At 40.2% G+C, this 18,124-nt stretch overlaps 2 protein-coding genes across 10 annotated transcripts in view; one reads left to right on the plus strand and one right to left on the minus strand.

The window, feature by feature from the left end:
• Positions 1-274: 274 nt before the first annotated feature.
• Positions 275-14,598, plus strand: USP1 (ubiquitin specific peptidase 1). Its single transcript, XM_020807752.3, has 9 exons — positions 275-466; positions 1,608-1,827; positions 3,618-3,741; positions 5,678-5,761; positions 6,089-6,249; positions 6,931-7,640; positions 8,893-9,057; positions 11,326-11,527; positions 13,188-14,598. The coding sequence occupies exons 2-9, from the start codon at positions 1,658-1,660 to the stop codon at positions 13,909-13,911; spliced, it is 2,340 nt and encodes a 779-aa protein (XP_020663411.3). The 5' UTR covers positions 275-466; positions 1,608-1,657; the 3' UTR covers positions 13,912-14,598.
• Positions 14,599-15,551: 953 nt separating this feature from the next.
• Positions 15,552-18,124, minus strand: part of DOCK7 (dedicator of cytokinesis 7) — a 157,008-nt gene continuing 154,435 nt past the window's right edge. For all 9 annotated transcript variants that reach the window (XR_013544958.1, XR_013544959.1, XM_072997730.2 and 6 more), the window contains 3 exons: positions 17,485-17,591; positions 16,545-16,712; positions 15,552-16,046 (listed from right to left, as the gene is read on the minus strand). Coding sequence is in view for 7 of the 9 variants with exons in the window: in XM_072997730.2 (XP_072853831.1) it covers positions 16,004-16,046; positions 16,545-16,712; positions 17,485-17,591 (318 nt within the window). In the remaining 2 variants the exon portion in view is untranslated. The remainder of the gene's footprint in view (positions 16,047-16,544; positions 16,713-17,484; positions 17,592-18,124) is intronic.

Consider the following 18,124-nt stretch of genomic DNA (forward strand, 5'->3'; position numbering starts at 1 on the left):
CTTTTAGCCAGGCCTCTAGCGCTGCACGCGCGCATTCTGTTAGGTCCCTTTTTAGGTGTCAGGAGATTTGCCTGATTTAATAACCCGGCAGAAGAGTCCTCAATCACTCCACTGACCTTTAAAAGAAACAGGAACGACCAACAAATGCGCCCCGGAGCCCCCTCTGTTCCCGCCCTAAAGTTTGGGCCTGGTTTTTTTTAAAATTATTTTAAACGGGCACTCGTTGGACATCTCAGAAACTCGCGGCGCGAGAAACGCGGGAGGAGGAGGAGGGGGTGGGGTCCTGGCAGGGTGCAAAACGCGCCAAGTTTCCCTGTGGTGGGGGAGTCGGCGACGAGAGTGACCCCCAGAGAGTTCTCGGCAGCGAGGAGGGCGGGGTTTTTCCCCCCCGGGACAGGTGCCTCTTGCCTGCCCCTGCCCGCACGCCTTGCCCATTGGGACGCGGCGGATCGAGAAGATGTAGCGGGTGAGGAGATGCGGCCGCGCCATTAGCGAGCCGGCAGCAGCCGCGGAGGGCGCGTGGTTCTCTAGTGTGGGCAGGCAGGCAGGGAGGCGGGAGCCGCGGGAGCTCTCTTTCCCCATCCTGGTGCGAGGCTAGCCTCGGCGTCGTTAGCTGAACAAGTCCGCCTTCCCTCCTCAACCCCCCTTTCTGTGGTCGGCCGTCAGCATTTGTAAACTTGGATCTGCTCAGGAAAGTTCCTCCGGCCCGCACCCCCCACCCCTTTTAGGGCTTCCGTCGGCTGCGAGGATGATTCATATCATTTCCAGGAATAGACCGCAGTCTATAATCCAGGGAGCTCAAAAGCTGCACACCTGGCTGACTTCCTCACCCACTTGATCCTCACATCGTTAAATCGGGATTTAGGACGGTTGTCATTGCAAAGCAAGGCACACCATCCTCTTGCTTTGTGGGTCGGGGGTGTGTGTCGGGGTTGCCTGCCTGCCTGCCTGCCTGCCTGCCTGCAGCTGCTCTTGTGTCTTTCTGAAATGGCTTCCTCACTTGGCTGATGCCCCTGGTCGCAGCTGGGAGGGGGGGACTCTCAGCGAAGAGGGGGGAAGCAGCCCTGGGGATCTGGTCTAGAAGCGGTCGCAGCCCGAAGGCGACACAACTTGTTTACGGAAGGGCTGTGTGTGTGTGTGTGTGTGTGAGTGTGAGTGAGTGAGAGAGAGAGAGAGAGAGAGAGAGAACGTGCCCGGACATCTGTTCCGGGAACTTCACGTGTTGACTCAAAGAAACGGTGTTCTTTGGGACGTCCCCCTAAATTAAGATAGTAATTAAGGAGTTTAGCCTTCGTTGAACGGCTGTCAGATTCTGATCCCTGCCTGGTTTCACGTTTTTGTACTCTTTCCAGTCAAACGTTACCTAGGCGCACGCACGCCGTTCTAAACTTCTTGGTCATCATCATCCTCTTCGCCCAATCCAGGCGGGTTTTTTAAAAGTTATCCCAAACCATTCCGTGTTGGGACAAAACTGTTACTTCCCGCGGCGGCCCGCTTAGGTGCGCTGTGATTGCGCCCGAGGTAGTGTATGTGTGTGGCCTCTCCTCACAATTCCTGCTGCTGCCCGCCCGCCAAACAGCGACGCGATGTTTTGTATGCTTTTACAGGCACAATAACCACAGGTTGCAGCAGCGTTGTGTCTGGTGAGAGGGGGAAGATGCCCGGTGTGTTGCCCGTTGACAGTAATGGACTTTCAAGAGGCACCCCGACTAAAAAAAGTAGACTGTCCCTGAAGTTTTTTCAGAAGAGAGAAACCAAACGAGCCCTGGATTTTGCAGAAGTGCCGGAAAATGAGCAAAAGACTTCAGAATATGTGTGTTCTGAAATGTAAGAGTTGTTTTTCAGTCAGTTTATACCAATGTACCAATTTTCTTTTGAGATGTGGGTCTTTTGTTCTCTCAGCATGTACAAATGTAGAATGAGCTTGTTAAAGTGCAACTATGAGCGCATAGTGCAAAATCTTATTGCCTGTGTTCTAGTAGAGATCCACACATTATAAAGCATTCAGTTTTAATTTTTTAAAGATATATATCACACCCATCAATATATCTGCTTCCTGTTTGTCTTATCAAAGGCAGTTAAATATTACAGATTTCTTCTCTGAGACTGAATCAGTTGCAACCAAAATTGTGTTCATTGTTCATTTTGGTTCCACTGTGTTTGTTTTTAATGTAGTTGGCATGAGGTACCCAGCATATTAACATCCAACTTGTTTAAACTTTAGAGACCCATAGCTGCAGTATAAGAGATTTAGGCTGCAATCATGTGAGCATATTCCTAGGATTTATTCCCACTGAACACAATGGGAGTTGCTTCTGAGTAGACATGCATACGATTCTGTTTTATTAGAGATGTACTGATTTGATTCCTCTTGAAAATAAGTGGGACTTCATATTTTAACTGAAATTACTAGATACAGTAGTGTTCTCTATCCAGGTTTATTGATGAGGAACTTTTAGAACAAAAGGGTGGTTTGTCTTACAACTTCAAATTTTGTGGGGAAATTTCTTAAGACTATGATCAATGAATATTAGGGCAGCAGTCCATTTACTTGTACTTTTTTTGCACACCACTAGTAAGTTCCACTAAGAATGTGTTTTAAATCTACTTATTCTATATAAATTAAGTCAACAAATGTTAAACAGTGATTATCTAGACAGTTTTCACAAGACAGACTTTAAAAACTGGTCTAATTATGAACTTCTAGGCCAGTGTCCTGTTGAATATTTAATACACACAGAATTCAAACTGCAGAAGTTTCAGAAGTGATCTAGTGAAGTGCTAGTTGTGTTCCTGATTGTGACTGGCACTGTGGCAGCTTGCATAGTTGCAGGTCTGCATACATCTATATATTGAAAACAGTACCAGCCAATGTAGCTGCATTGTTGCTTCTTTAAACAGAGGATACACTTCTTGGTGAATGAATGAACAATGCAGGATAATGCATAAGAACTATAAAAATACTTACTGACTTCGTAAATGCCAGCTTGTTACAAATTAGAAAGCTGTTATGTTAAGGGGAAAAAACCTAATTCATACAACGTCTAATATATAACTGGTACACATCTGATAGAAATTGTTTATGTAGAGCACTGGGTTTGGTATCTAGATTCCTCCTGGGTTAAATTGTCTCTGGGATAAGTCCAGCATAATGGATGATGTCAGAAGGTCTGCCCTCTTCTTCTGATGCCTTTTTCCTGTTTCCTCTGTTACATGAACTGTGGTCATTGGCTAGTTAGGCTTTCATGTAAAGAATTTTCCCTGCCGTGCAGAGATGGGGAGGGAAATCTCTCTTTTGAATTTGGTCCATGGGCTGGAGGTTTCCATCCCTGAGGTAGAGGCTTACCTGGCCATGATGTAAATTCCATTAATGCATAGTTTTGAGAATTTGTCATTGCTATACAGTACGTGAATAGTAATGAGGAAGCAGTTTGTATTTTTAATATTTAAAAAATTAAATAAGAGTTCTTGTAGTCTTACACAGATTTACTTAGAAGTTAGCCCTACTGAAATCAGTTTGCTTCATTTCTCAATAAATATGTATAGGATTGCTCTGTAGGAAGGCATGTTATGTTACACTTGTATTTTGGATATTAATATTTTTCTTTGTATAATAGTGACCAGGTAGTTCCTGCAGCACGGCCACTTTCACCCGTTCGCATTGAGAAGAAAGACAACATGCTGCCCTTTGTGGGTTTGAACAACCTTGGCAACACTTGTTATCTTAACAGTGTACTCCAGGTAAATTTATAACAAGGATAAAAAGTTACTTTGTAACTATCTCAATTTATACATTGGATGAAATTCTTTAACGAAAGAGCATGCAGAAGCTACTGTATTCTTTCATTTTGAAATTTGTAGAGATAACTAATATACCCTTAAACTCCCAAACTAGTACTTACGCTTTTTTGGTAATGCCCCTTTCCATCCTTGTGTCCTCCCATAAAGTATTGTGTTGCAGATTCCAGGTGAAGTTCTGCAGAGTACTAGGAGGAGATATGTGAAAAGTGCATCTACATGCGGCAAGCCTAATTTAGCCAACTTTAATTTAAATTAAGCTGTTGCACTGATTTCAGTGGAAGCTTTTAAACACTTTTTAAAGGTTTGCAGTGAAACCAGTGGTAGTTGAAAGTGCTAAACGTGCCTAATACATTTAATCAACTTTTCCAGTTCTTAGCATGCAATAAAATCAGAACAGCAGTATATCTATGAACATGAAAACTACAGTTGTCAGTGTCAGTAAACTTGCAGCAGCTTAGTCCCCTAAGGCCTCAAATACAACTAGGATCATTCTGAAAAAATGCATGTGCAGCATAGACCTACCTTCTTATACATATAATTGATGAACACCATTTTACAAACCACTAAAACAAGAATATGGTAACAAGTACAAGGCATTTGGAAATTAAACTCATAAGAGAATGTCACTCTCCAATATAAACAAGGGCATTTATAGAATGTTACTATCCAATATAAACAAAATTTTGAATCTGTTTTTCACTATTTATATTGCAATATAGAACTCAGTGGCTGAAGCCTGTTTTTGTAGGCATAATGTAAAGCTATGCCCATTAAATGTGCAGGGCATTTATGCTGAGGCAACAGGGAATTGTGAAGCTCAGTCGCACAACTGGTTGTGCACTTCCCATTGTGACTATTTTTAACACACTGGTACTTTGTAGATAGCATTTCCACTTTGATGCTGTTTTAGCTATTGTAGGTGTGATGTTGAATTACACCCGCTTAGCTATAGTGCTTTAGAACATGTAAAATATTGTACAGTATATTAAAGTTGGCATAATTCCCTCACATATTTCACGTATCATTCTTAAAAATTCCTGGTCCATTTATAAGTACTAGAAATATGGAGAAAACCTGGATGCAGATATTTCAACAAAGGTTTTATGTCTAAATTTAGAATATTTATAGTTTGATGCAATTAATGGCATCTAAAGCATTGAGATCAGAATTTGTAATAATGCTGTCTCTTTGGTCATTTATTCCAGCTAGCAACTAAAGGCCCTTGATCAAGCTAAATTAAACGTGCAGCGAGATATTGCTTGATCTTCCAGTTGCCTAGATTACTGGTTTCCAAACTTGGGTAACCCAGGACTGCAACTCTCAGAAACGCTGGCCAGCACATCTGGTGGTGAAGGTTTCTGGGAATTGCAGTCTGGTTACCTGGGTCACCCAAGGTTGGAAACCACTGGCCTAGAGAGAAGGAGAGAGGAGGACACCATATTTGCCTTGACAAGTCAGCTTCTGGCCCGTTTGCTAATGTTGGGTGTATTTCTGTTTCTTCACTTCAACTTATAATTACAACTGCCACATACAAACATAAATTGATATGCTGTTTTTCATCTGCAGAATTCAGAGTGCCATTCTTAGGGTATTCCATTTTTATTTCCAAGGCCACCTTGTGAGATAGATTAGCTGACAAATAGTAGCTAGTCTGAGCAGGTTTCTAAAGAGGTAGCTGCGTTAGCACATTGGCAGAAAAGTTGGAGGGAGAGGAACAAGGACAAAATATTTCTTGGCACCTTAAAAACCAACAAATATATTTCCACATGAGCTTTTGTGGGTCAGAATCTACTATTCCAGATACATACAGTGTTCATGCTGTGTTCCAAACTTACAGAATTTCTCTGTTCTACCGTAACTTTGTTTCTTATTCTAGGTGCTCTATTTTTGCCCTGGTTTTAAAATGGGAATGAAGCAATTATTTAATATCATTTCAAAAAAGAAGGATGACACTGATAAGGTGAGAATACATTGCCCACCATTATATATCCTGTAAATCAGGAAAAATGTACCATGAATTCAGCACAAGCTAATAAAGTTTTGGTTTATTTATTTCCATATCAAGGGCATTGCTTTTAACCTTATTTTGGAGTTTGTAATCTCAGTGCCTTTATACCGTCATACAATGGGATAATTACAACATTGTTGTTTGTTTTTTCAAATACTATTATTTTAATAGCTGGAGGTGGTGTGCAAAAAGAAGTAACACACAAAAGTGTTATGAAAATGGATTATAACTTAATCTTACTATCAGCTAAAATGGGGAAAAATTAATTTGCCTTTGCAGGGGACCACCAAAGAAAATTCTCATGCAAGCTATGAACTGCTCCACAGTTTACATTCGTTGATTGTTTCACTTGAACAGCTTCAGGCCAGTTGTCTCTTAAATCCAGATAAATACACAGATGAACTTGCAGTTCAGCCAAGAAGGTTGCTGAACACACTGAGGTATGGATAGTGTTTTAAGGAGCTCCTATATTTCTAAGCATTACTGAATTATATGGTAAGGTGTACAGATCTGTGATTTTGGACTATAGCGCCCAGAATACTGGCAGGTGTCATTCAGAAAACTACCTCTAGTGTTTATTTTTATATGCCACCTTTCTCTCCATAGGGTGCCCAGGGTGGCTCACAATAACTAAAACTATAAAGCAATCCACAGTTTTAAAATAAGTAAGAATTCATGTTTTCAAACAGGTACACAGACCTTTGTTAAGGCTATCAGATTATTTCCCTTAAGAAATACAGTACAAACTGGCAATGACTTTGTGTATGTGTCTATTTCTAGCTGGTTAAAAGGTAGCCTAATGGTAATGTACATTCATTTGTTGAACTGTTCTTTGATGCTTTGTGCCATCTTAAATTACTGATATTAACAATTACAAGACCTTGTCTGTGAATAATTGTATAAACTTTTAATTAAATAATTTTATTAAATTGTAAATTTCCTCAGAAATGACAGCTTGTGACAGTATACGTATACATTGTGTTTTACATTTTAGATTTTTTACTCCTTGAGCTATTTTGTCAAAGTTATACCTAGTGTGTTCCTAAAAAGGGCTGACTCCTAAGTTTTGATAGATGCTTGTATGTATATATTTGATTAAATGGTATGTTGTCCTTTTATAGAGAGCTGAACCCTATGTATGAGGGATATTTGCAGCATGATGCCCAAGAAGTATTGCAGTGTATTCTGGGGCATATTCAAGGAACATGTCAGCTTTTGATGGAAGAGCTAAAGCACAAATCACCGCAAGAGCCTATGTGCAACCTGGAAAAAGAGACCAAACAGAATAAAAGCAGTAGTGCCATTGTGAAGGAAGGTGGTCATGAGCTGGATGGCCAAGCTGAAAAGGATTGGGCGGACAGAACAAAAGGAAAGGCAAAGAGGAAAAGTGATGTGGAAAGTGGCAATGAAAAGAAAAAATCCAAAGTGTCCCAAGAGAAAGTGGGAGGTGAAGAAGTTCCGAGACGGACTCGGTCAAGGAGGAGAGCACTGGAGGAAAAAGTGGAAAACCATTTTGAACCTTACGTTAATGAAATGAAGATGCAACATGAAAGTGAAAATACAAAGCCAACCCATAAGAAATCAAAGCTTAGATTAAATTGGTTAAAATCTTCCAGTAATCAGCCTAGTATTCTGTCTAAATTCTGTAGTCTGGGAAAGTTGACAACAAGCTTGGGGCTCAAAGAACCAGTCAGAGAAATGGACAGTAGCGACTTTTCAGACAATTCCTTCAAATATGAAAAAGGTAGCCAGATAAGAGGAGAACACTGTGATGCCTCATTTCCGGGGGAAGGCACTGCTGAAAAAGAAGTCGAAAAACAAGATAAGAGAGGTTAGCTGTACAAAAAAAAAAACTCATGGCTGGGCGGGGGCAAGTGTTGCCAGTTTGCCAATCTGCACATCTTAGCCCATTTTCTTTACTGTCAAGTTTACAGCACAAAATATTGGTCAGGATGTTTTTGACGTTTGCATGAGGTTTGTGTAACTTGCCTCAGCTGATTGATGAGGTGCATCTCAGTTGTACAAATATGAGAGGACACATGACACAGGCATGCAAGCAAGATGTGCTCCTACCCCTCGTCTGTTAGCTGCAGAAGGTTATGCAAACCTTATACAAATACTAATGAGACTCTAGCTATAAGTGATTCTCTGCTCTTAGCAGAAAGAGAGCAAACCATCTGTAATTCCCATGGCTTTCCTCTTGTTTATTACAGAAGGTGGGTTGAACTTATTTTCTGCTTTATTCAAACACGAGAAGCATGGACAGATTTTGTATTACATTTAGTGCTGTAGTACCCTGACTAGGTGTTGGATGCAGGGTTGAGTTAACTAGATTTGAATTGAAAAGTACAATAGGGAACGAATGTTAATACCTCCAAGACAGTGGTTCCCAACCTTGGCCCCCCAGATGTTCTTGGATAATTCCCAGAAATCCTGCCTAGCACAGCCTTCTGGGACTTTTAGTCCAAGAACATCTGAGGACCCAAGGTTGGGAACCACTGCTCTGAGATGAGTGTTGCAAAATACTATATGTGAAAACAAAAGAAAAAGTTAGAAAAGACAAATTTGGTGGCACCTTAAAGACTATTATATTTTTTGATGTAAGTTTTCATGGACAAGTCCACTTCATCAGACATAAAAGAAAGAGAAAAACTGTTCCAAAATAGTTTTCAAAACAGTGGCATTACAAAAAGCCCAACTTTTAGATAAGTTTGAATTTTTGCTGATTAGAAAACTAAAGCCAATAACAAGATAAGGCTATAAGGGTAGAGTTAATTCACATATAATTTCTTTTTAATCTAATGCTTAATAAATAACCAGTGAGAATAGTATATTTGTTTTTACATAGTTGGTTGTAAAGATCCACAGGAGATCCTTTTGTGTAAGCAATGGATCTTCTAACTACACCTGAACTTCTGTTTTCCCCTTTGCACTTCAGCTCTTCAAACTAGATAAAGTAGTTGAAAGAAGGGGAGTTTGAAGAGCAGCCTCAGATGCTGCCGTAAGAAGGTATTCAGCAGAAGCCAAGCTATTCAAGAGAATGCCTTTAATTTAACATGGCACTTTCTTTTCTTTTGACACAGAATTAGCTGATTTTGATTTAGTGGAGAGACTCTTCCAGGGTCAGTTGGTGTTGAGAACACGATGCTTAGAGTGTGAGTGTTTCACAGAGAGAAGGGAAGACTTCCAAGATATCAGTGTGCCAGTGCAAAAAGATGAAATTTCAAAAGTGGAAGAGAATTCTGAAAGTAAGTATGACCAGAGTAAAGTGGACTGTGGTATGTCTGATTCATAAGCTTTTATATACCACACCTCGACTGAGAATCTTCACAGATATATTTTTGAACTTCATTTTTTTAAAATTCAGGTTTAGGTTAATGTTTTTCTAGTAATCTTGTTAGGAACAAGATGAAAAAATGCATATGAAACTATTAGCTACTTAAAATGCACCAGAGTACTCTTTATACAACTGTAGTAGAATCAGATGTAGGCCATTTAGTTCAGCCTCTTGATACAGGATGTGCAAAGATGGAACATCCCTTCCCCCAGTAAGGAAGAATCCACCATCCCCTGAGTAACTCCACTCATGTTCCTACTAGACATGGTAATATTTGTATCCTGGAGGACCCTCACCCCCGAAGGTCCACTTACTGTTTGCCACGTGCAGCCACCATACTTCGTGTCATGCCAATCCAGGAAGCAGCCTGGCTGGCGCTTCCCCTCACTGCCAGCCACTCCAGCAAGGAGGCGGCACGTCAAATCTCCCCTTCAGCTGCTAAGTCAGGCTTATCCAACCTGTGGCCCGAGGGCCGCATGCGGCCCAGGTCGGCTCATAATGCAGCCCAGTGCAATTTTTTATTTTTAAAGAAATTCCAAAGTTTCAAGTTACAGTGCCGGCACTTGCGACTGGAATTTGGCTGGGGAACGTCACAATGCTGGGGGGGGGGGGGAGAGAGGGAAGGAAGGAGCAGGAGGGGAAGGGAGAGGGGTGCTGCGTGATTGCATTGCGCCATCCCCGTCAATAGGTGGACCCCTTCCCGGCCCCATAAAGCCACCGGAGTCGAAGCTGGCAGCCTCTGTTGTCTGAGATCGCAGCTGCCGGTAAGAGCGCTTGGAGCGGGGCTGCGGAGGATGGCTAGGGCTGCCCCCCCCCATGTGGCCCAAACCAAATGTATGTGCGGCCCAAACCAAATTTTCATCTTCTAATGTGGCCCAGGGAAGGTGAAAGGTTGGACACCCCTGTGCTAAGTGGTCAGCAGTGCATGTAGATGGGGAAGCACCAGCTGGGCTGCTTCCTGGATTGGCGCAAGGGGAACAATTCTGGCCACGTGTGGCGAGGAGTAAGTTCACCTGCCCGTTCGGGGGAGAGGGTTCTGTTTCACCAGGCACCTATGGTGCTGATATTCTTATTCCCCGGGGGAATATCACATGTCTATTACCTACTATTAAGTTTTTTCAGATGTTCTGCTATCCTGCAACTCAAACCCATTCAGTCTAGCTTGCCATCCAGGGCAGAACAAGCGTTTGACAACTGCTATTTGAAAAATTCAATGATGTCTTAGCTACTTCAGGCTAACATTACCAGCTCCTACAGCCCTTCCTCCCAGAATAGCTTTCGGTAAACTTTATCACTTTTGTTTCTCCTCTGAACCAGTTCTGGCCTGTCTACATAAAGTATGGCACCTGAAGCTGGACATGCTACTTCAGTCTATGTGATGTGTATTAACACATAGCTATCAGTTTTGTATAACATGGAAATTATGGTTCTGCTAAGGCACCCTAAAATTTCATTAGCTTTTTTTTCAGTCCCACACTTCTCATCAAATATTTTGACAATAGGAGTGAATGCGGAAAGATATTACTGTATTTTTCCATGTATAAGACTATACTTTTGTCTAAAATCTTTAAACTATAAATTGACGGTCATACATGTAAGTAAGCTGAGAAGAGAACAAAAACAAGTGGAGGGGAAAGCAGGGATCAATGCTATCCTGCAGTGCTTTGATCCCTTTCCCCCCACCCTTGCTAAGGCCCACTTAGATTTCTTAAATTTGGATTAGAAAAGTGGGGGGGGCATTTTATACACAGAAAAATAGAGTACACAAGCGCTTTAGAAGAGTAATTGGGACTTCAAACACTATCATCTCGTAATGTTCTCTATCCTACCATCTCTTCAGCAATTTGTCGACGGCAAGCAATAGCTGTTGCGAGCAAGAATCCATACTATAAATTATAGAAGAGACATAGCATTGGAATGTAAGGGCCTGCTCTGCAGGCTTTTAAGGATGGTCTAGAGGCAGCCTTGTTCAATTCTCAGTGCTGAAGTACTGCTGATTTAGTGTTGGGACAAGAAGTGTTTTGGGAGTTTTTAGGTGAAAGTAAAATGTACAAGCTTTGAAATCCCGTGTTGTGTCTCAGATGTAACTTCTCTTTTGTGCTTTAAACACATTCACCTGATTTATTACTGTGATTTAAAATGTTTATTTTATTGAGCTAACTAGATCTCTCTCTTGTAGCTTCTCCAGAACCAAAAACTGAAGTAAAAACTCTGAAGTGGGCAATCTCCCAGTTTGCTTCTGTGGAGAGGATTGTGGGAGAAGACAAATATTTCTGTGAAAACTGCCGACATTATGCAGAAGCAGAACGAAGTCTTCTTTTTGATAAACTGCCTGAAGTCATCACAATCCACCTGAAATGCTTTGCTGCTAGTGGCTTAGAGTAAGTATTGTCAGTAAGCCAAATTAAGAGCTTGTAAGTAGAAATAAAATCTTGCTCAGATCTGTTCTAATAAATATTAAATGGGACAAAGTTATTTTAAAACATGTTAGCCTGTATGATTTAGAAACCTGGAAGATGCGGGTTTATACGGCACAAGGAGCCTTTGCAAGTAGAAAAGGCTTTCAATTTCAGAACTTATCTCCAGCTTATAGTGAGTGAGGGGAAGGGGACAGCATGCTTGCTTTTACCCCCCACCCTCCCATGTATGAGGAAACATCTAAATAGGTTTTCTATGTCCAGTGGAGCTTGTCTTCCAGCAATCATAAAACCTATTTGTTGGCTCGTTTCATGTGAGGCCTGTTACTGCTTTCTGTCTCCAGGCATCTACCAAGGAGAATAGGGTGGTTCTGTTTGCTTCCAAGCTCCACACATTGTCCAGTTCCTTCCACAATATGTGGGAAAGCATGTTTGGGATTCTTGTATGGATGGAACGGTTACTTAGGTACAGCTATATGCATACAGATGTTGTGGAATGAGAGGGCTGCATCTGAAACAGTTTAATTAAGCTTAACAGAGAAATATAACAAACGTTAGACTTGAAAAAATGTCAACCTACACACTGAGTTCAAGTTAACAGTCCCTTTATGTATCTTCATGTCAGTTCCCATTAAAAATAGCAGGTTGTCTGCAGTACTGCTAAGTGTTAAACAAACCTCCATATTTCTAAAAGAAAGTTGTGTATCTTAATTTTATCATTTCATTGCCTTTTCACTGTCAAGTATTTTCTTGTAACTGATGCTTCATAGGGAAATCCACCAATGTTAAATTCCACTTACCTCCTGATGAGTTTTTTCTCCTACAAGTGTGCAACAATTATGCAGAAGATAGTTGTCTAGACAGTTATCCAGAAAGCTTTTTTCTAAAAGGCAAATGTGGTTTAGGAAGTGAAAAGATAATAGCATTTTATGAACTCATTACATTGCTGAAAGAGAACTCATGAATTCACAGGCAAACTGACAGGTGAGAAACTATTCTTTTAAAAACTGACAACAAGCTTTAGTAGGACCCAGGACAGTGAGTCTTCAAGAAAAAAAGAAAAGGAAAAAAACCCCACACTTTTTTTCAAATAATTGTTTCATTACTAATTGTCAAAATATTGCAGTCCTCATAATGTGAATTATTATAGGGTGTTTTTCAACAACAAACAGTTCCAGTAACTTAGATTTAGGGATTGTTGAAATACATTTGTGGACCTTTTCAAACATGTTATTGTCACCCTCCCAAACTCATTTGTTAATTAAGTCTTAATTGCAAGACCTTATTTTTTTCACTCAAGCAATAGCTGATCCGCAGTTTAGTACTCTGCTCCCTCCAGCAGATGCCCACTTGGCGACAGTCCCTCTGACTGGGCACCTACTGGAGGGGGTGAGGCATGGAACCATGGATCAGTTGTTTGGCTGCGAAACCAACTACACCAAACCAGATGTTCATGCCCTTTTCTACTGAGTGTTAATGAATATACATTGTTGGTTTTTTAAAACCTTAGTTAATAATGTAGCCTATTAAACAGGAAAATACAATAGTAACTTTTAATGTTTTTGTTTAAAAGAATATAATGTGGAAAAATGGTGTTTAACTGTATAATGTTTTTCTCTCAAAGATTCGATTGTTATGGTGGACTCTCAAAGATAAATACACCTTTACAGACACCTCTCAAGCTATCATTGGATGACTGGAGCATAAACCCAGGCAACGAAATCTATGGATTATTTGCAGTGGTGATGCACAGTGGCATTACTATCAGCAGTGGACACTACACAGCTTCTGTTAAAATTACAAGTCTTGATAGCTTAGAATTAGATAAGGATAATTTCATCACAGATGCTTTTTGTAAAATTTGCCCAGAGCCACTTAATGAACGAGAAGCCAGAGCTATTACTGAGGACTATGATGACGGTGAGGTTTCCTTTAGGATTGGTGGAAATGGGCAGCTGAATAAAGGACTGAACAAAAAGAATACAGAAACGGTTGGGCTTCTTGGAGGACAGAAAAGCAAGTCGAACTGTGATTTGCCCATTAACAGGGCAACACATTCTGAGAAGATAAGTAACATGATCACTGAATGTAAATATCATGAATTCAGCCATGCTAAAGAAATCATGGAATTTGAACACTTTGAGCAAACCTGTGCTACTTTTAATGGAGTAGAAAACAAAACAATGCATATAATGCAGAGCCTGAAAGAATATGAGGGTAAGTGGTTACTTTTTGATGATTCTGAAGTGAAAGTCATAGAGGAAAAGGACTTCCTTAACTTCTTATCCCCTATTTCATCATCTACTTCTACTCCTTACTTGTTGTTTTATAAGAAAATTGTAGACTGATGTTACATTATTATGTAAGCTTTTTTAAAATCAGTTTGGCACTGAAGAGCACCTAATGGCATTTCTGAGGCTGCAGAATTAAATTCGTTAGTCTCTGACTCTAAATAAATTTATATCGTCACGTTTTAAAAGTGAATAATTCACCTTTTAGATTCTATACAAAGTAATCTAGTAATGCAAATCTGTATGTATCCTGTTGAATACATGATGTCTTAAAAGCACAGTAGTATATAAAACTACTACGATACACTACTTGTATATTAACTTCAAAGAAAATAAATTTATTCATATTCATGTCCTTGGATCAATTTGTAGCAGATGATAAAAGTTTTCTCATAAGGAGACAATGTCTGCCCCCCCAAACTGTGTTTCTGTATACAAGTTGAGATTGAAAAGCTCCATTTACCCCTGCCCCCAGTTCCTCATTTTCTCAAAATAAAGCAGAGAAAATGGGCTGAATATTCATCCCATTACAGTGCTTTGGCTTTTATTTATATTTAAATAATTGACGGCTTTATTGTTGGTATTCCAACTATTTTGTGTTATTTTTAAATAAAGAATTGAGGCTTATGCTTAGAGGTATCTCAGACAGCTGTGTTCTTAATGCAGAAGGTGTAATTTTCTATGGCTGTAATTTTCTGTTTCATAGAATAAAATAAACTATGCATAGAAACACATAAGATAAAATTCTATGGTGACAAATATGTTTGCAGGCATATTTATCATAAGAGGAGATTTGCTGGTTGTAGACTCTTATTGGATGCATGACAGGTGTCAAATCAGGCTTACTTTTGCTTAACAAGGTCAGAATCTGCTTTGTGAACCATTTCAAGATTTCCTTAATAGGACAATTTTTTTTTGAACACAGTCCTAACAACAATGAATTGTTAAGATTTCAAGCTATAAACTACAGTTTCCAACAGTGTCTTGAACAGTAACAGTACTAACATCAGCATGATCATGTTGAATCGGTATTTTGCCTTCTGCAAATCCTGTGTGACAGGCGACTTGCTGGATCACTGAGGCTGCACACCCTCTGACCCAACATTTTCGATGCAGTCTATAAGGGATTTTAGTCATCTCCCTTTCCATGGCAAGGGGGGGGGGCAGGGGAGATCAGGGTGCCTCTGTCCCTCCATCTCTGGCTGTTGCCTCTTGGCATGGAGCAGAAGCAAACTGCTGCCACGTCTGCCACTGTGAACAATATGGTGCTGATCTGAAGCCCAGTTTTAAAGCTAGACTTTTTTCTTTGGACTGCCACCCTGTTTAGAGTTACCTGATAGAATGGTGTTCCTCTCACATGTGTAAAAATCATGGCCAGGCTTCCACCTATACAGAGACCAACCCTGGCTGCTGGATTGTCAGTACTTACCAAGAGAAAAGAGTGAAGAAGAAAAGTGACCACTGGCCCAGGCAGAATGTGAGGATGTTTTATCCTCCACCCATGAGTCCTCCAGAGAGGCTCGGCTCCCTGCTTGATTATAAGTCCATCTCAGGAATGGGGAGGACAGATAACATGACAACCGTCCGTGATGGCAAAACCAAAATCAACAACTACACAAATTAACAACAATACAGTTTTCTTGCAGGATCTCAGTCCATGGAGAAAGAGAAGCATGAAAGGCTGATGCACCATGAAATAAAGTGTAAACATTCAAATGTTTAATGGTACCATTAAAATCATCACTACATTAAAATGGTTCACATATATTTGCAAATGTTCTTAATATAAATTAAATACATGAACTAAAAAAAATTAACGTTAGAGAACGCTATAAATAATTTTTGATGCGTTTAGGTACCTCTAAATATTTAAAAAATGTTTAAAAAACAGTTGCATTGACAGTCCCACCAGTACATTATGTACTGTTACCATGGCCTTTTCAAAAAGTCTTTAAGTCTATATCGGACAAATCAGAAGAAAAAAATTGGCCACTTAATATTTCCATATAAACTACTAAATGTGTGCAAGGTGTCCAAAATAAAGTCCCAAGATTTATTTCGAAATAAAATGCCTTAAAATTTCCAGCTGCTGGTAACGCTGCACTTGCTTGTTCCGTACCTTAAAACTCTTAAGTGCCTTTTTAGCTGCTTAGATGTCAATTTTGCGAAGGCTCATCCTGCTGAAGGAATCTCTGGGGAGGGAAAAAATGAGATAATCCACACAATGAATGGCAAGTCACACACTCATTCTACCACACAAAAAGCATGCACTTTTTGAAATTAACTAGCGCAAAACTAGTGTACAGTATCCATCAGGGCAGAGTTGACTGGATGGGGCTAGTTAAGGGGTCAGGGCTTGTCAGCTACTGCTCCAAATTGACTGTCAATATGATCTGTCATATTCTGCTGTTCTTTGTTTTCCCTTCCATTTCCACTACCTGAAATAAGGGACCTAATCCCATTAAAATTAGGAACTTCTAAGCACAAAAATGTTCCATTCATGGGAGGAGATCCGCATCAGTCACCATCTGAACAATCTCTTTGGTGGTTCATGTTGCTCGACGCAGCCATGCACAGAGTGAAATATTACATTGAAAGTTGAGGCTTTTAATTTGCTTTCCTGTATTCTCTTAGGACATTAAGATCAACCACAACCATTAATAACAAATATAAAATAATATTAGAAGGACCTGTGGCAAGCAGCAGGAAGAACAGCCTTGTATAACTGGGGAATTTTTCTATTGATCAGGGGCTGCAGTGCTTCCTTGAGACGGTGGTAATTTCTTTCAAGCTCTCGCTGATATTCTTTTTGGTCCGGACCAATCAGGCTTTTGTTTTTGCGCAAGGCATCTTCACACCTATGAAATCAAATCCAAAAATCCCATCTTGTTAGTGGCCAAGTGTGAAAGACCTACCTTGACAGTTAACAGTAATTTGTTGGCTTTCTTTCACTCATCTTTCAACTTTGATAATAACACTAAATTGTGCTTGTTTGGAAGCAAGTTCTGTGAAAAATCAATGAAATGGTCTATAATGCCAAAACCTTTCTTGCCTCTTTTTAATTTGGTAGGAAAATGCTCAATGCACATGCGGATAGAACAAACTTTGCTTATACAAGAAAAAGAGCATCCCTACATACAGAAGGATCCAAAAGTACAACAGGGTCCATGGAACACAGACAGTATGTCTAAAAAGCACTAATATTAGTGTGGCTTAATAAATGCAAATGGTTACTGTGAATGGGAGGGTTCCTCCAGGTCATGGAAGGCATCAGGATGCACTGGATGCCCTTTTCTGGAAGAAGGAGATGCTAAGACAATCCCTCCAGATGCCTTTCATTTTCCTGTGTCATCTTGAGTAAGATTCCTCTGTCTCCCCAGGGAGAAAAAGGAGCAACAAAGACTGCTTCCCCATAGTTCCCCTAGCACAAATGAAGCTTTATTTATCACTGCTGTGGATTCGACCCATAGTGAGATTTTTCCAACTGATGCAGAACTGAACTAAGAAAGCAACACAAAAAGGGCCCAAAGGGAAAGGAGAACACCCAAGAGACACCCACAAAAATCAGCTGAACATCAACTAGGAACCTTTTAGAAGAAACACAAGTAAAGAGTGAAGCCAACACTATACCTTTTTGTGAAGTCTTTGAAACAAAGCCGTAACTTGTTATGGTGACGAAACAGTTTGGGATCGTTGGGTATTTCAGACAAGAAAACCTGTGCAACCTCTAGTGGTCCCTTAATAAGAAAGAAAAATGTTGAGTTTCTTTTTCCCTGTAGGATCTGCCACTGATACCATTAGAACTACACTGAGGCTTTGATGAAGCACAGTGTTTCTTTAGGTTGACTGCTACCCATTAAATGCCTTTAAATAAACAATACCAGAAGTGCATGACCATTGAGTAGAAGGGTTGCATTGCCTCTAAAAAGAGAATGGTTGGATTGTAGTTGCTAACAATGAGAAACGCAGGCTAATCTGCTATACAGTGAGAAGAAAGGGTGGCCAGATGCATGCTCCAGTATTTAACATTATTAGTTATTATTTATTAATTTTATATTTATATTCTATATACTCTTAAAAGTCTAAAAATACTGTGCTGGATCAATCCAAAGGCTCATTTATTCTAACATTTTGTTTCCATAGTGGCCAATTGGTTGCTTATAGGAAGCCTACTGATAACACTGCATTTTCTGTCTCACATTTGCCAGCAAGTGATATAGTGAGACATAATGCTGTGATACCATAGGTAACATGGAACAATCCTGGTCAG

The sequence above is a fragment of the Pogona vitticeps genome, chromosome 4 (assembly GCF_051106095.1).
Source record: "Pogona vitticeps strain Pit_001003342236 chromosome 4, PviZW2.1, whole genome shotgun sequence".
NCBI classification, from domain to species: Eukaryota; Metazoa; Chordata; class Lepidosauria; order Squamata; family Agamidae; genus Pogona; species Pogona vitticeps.

Bases quoted from the DNA above. Each gene is read 5' to 3' on its own strand.
- USP1 (XM_020807752.3), top strand. From the start codon at position 1,658: ATGCCCGGTGTGTTGCCCGTTGACAGTAATGGACTTTCAAGAGGCACC. The intron at 3,742-5,677 runs GTAAATTTATAA...TTCTTATTCTAG, and splicing joins ATCTTAACAGTGTACTCCAG to GTGCTCTATTTTTGCCCTGG. The intron at 6,250-6,930 runs GTATGGATAGTG...GTCCTTTTATAG, and splicing joins AGGTTGCTGAACACACTGAG to AGAGCTGAACCCTATGTATG.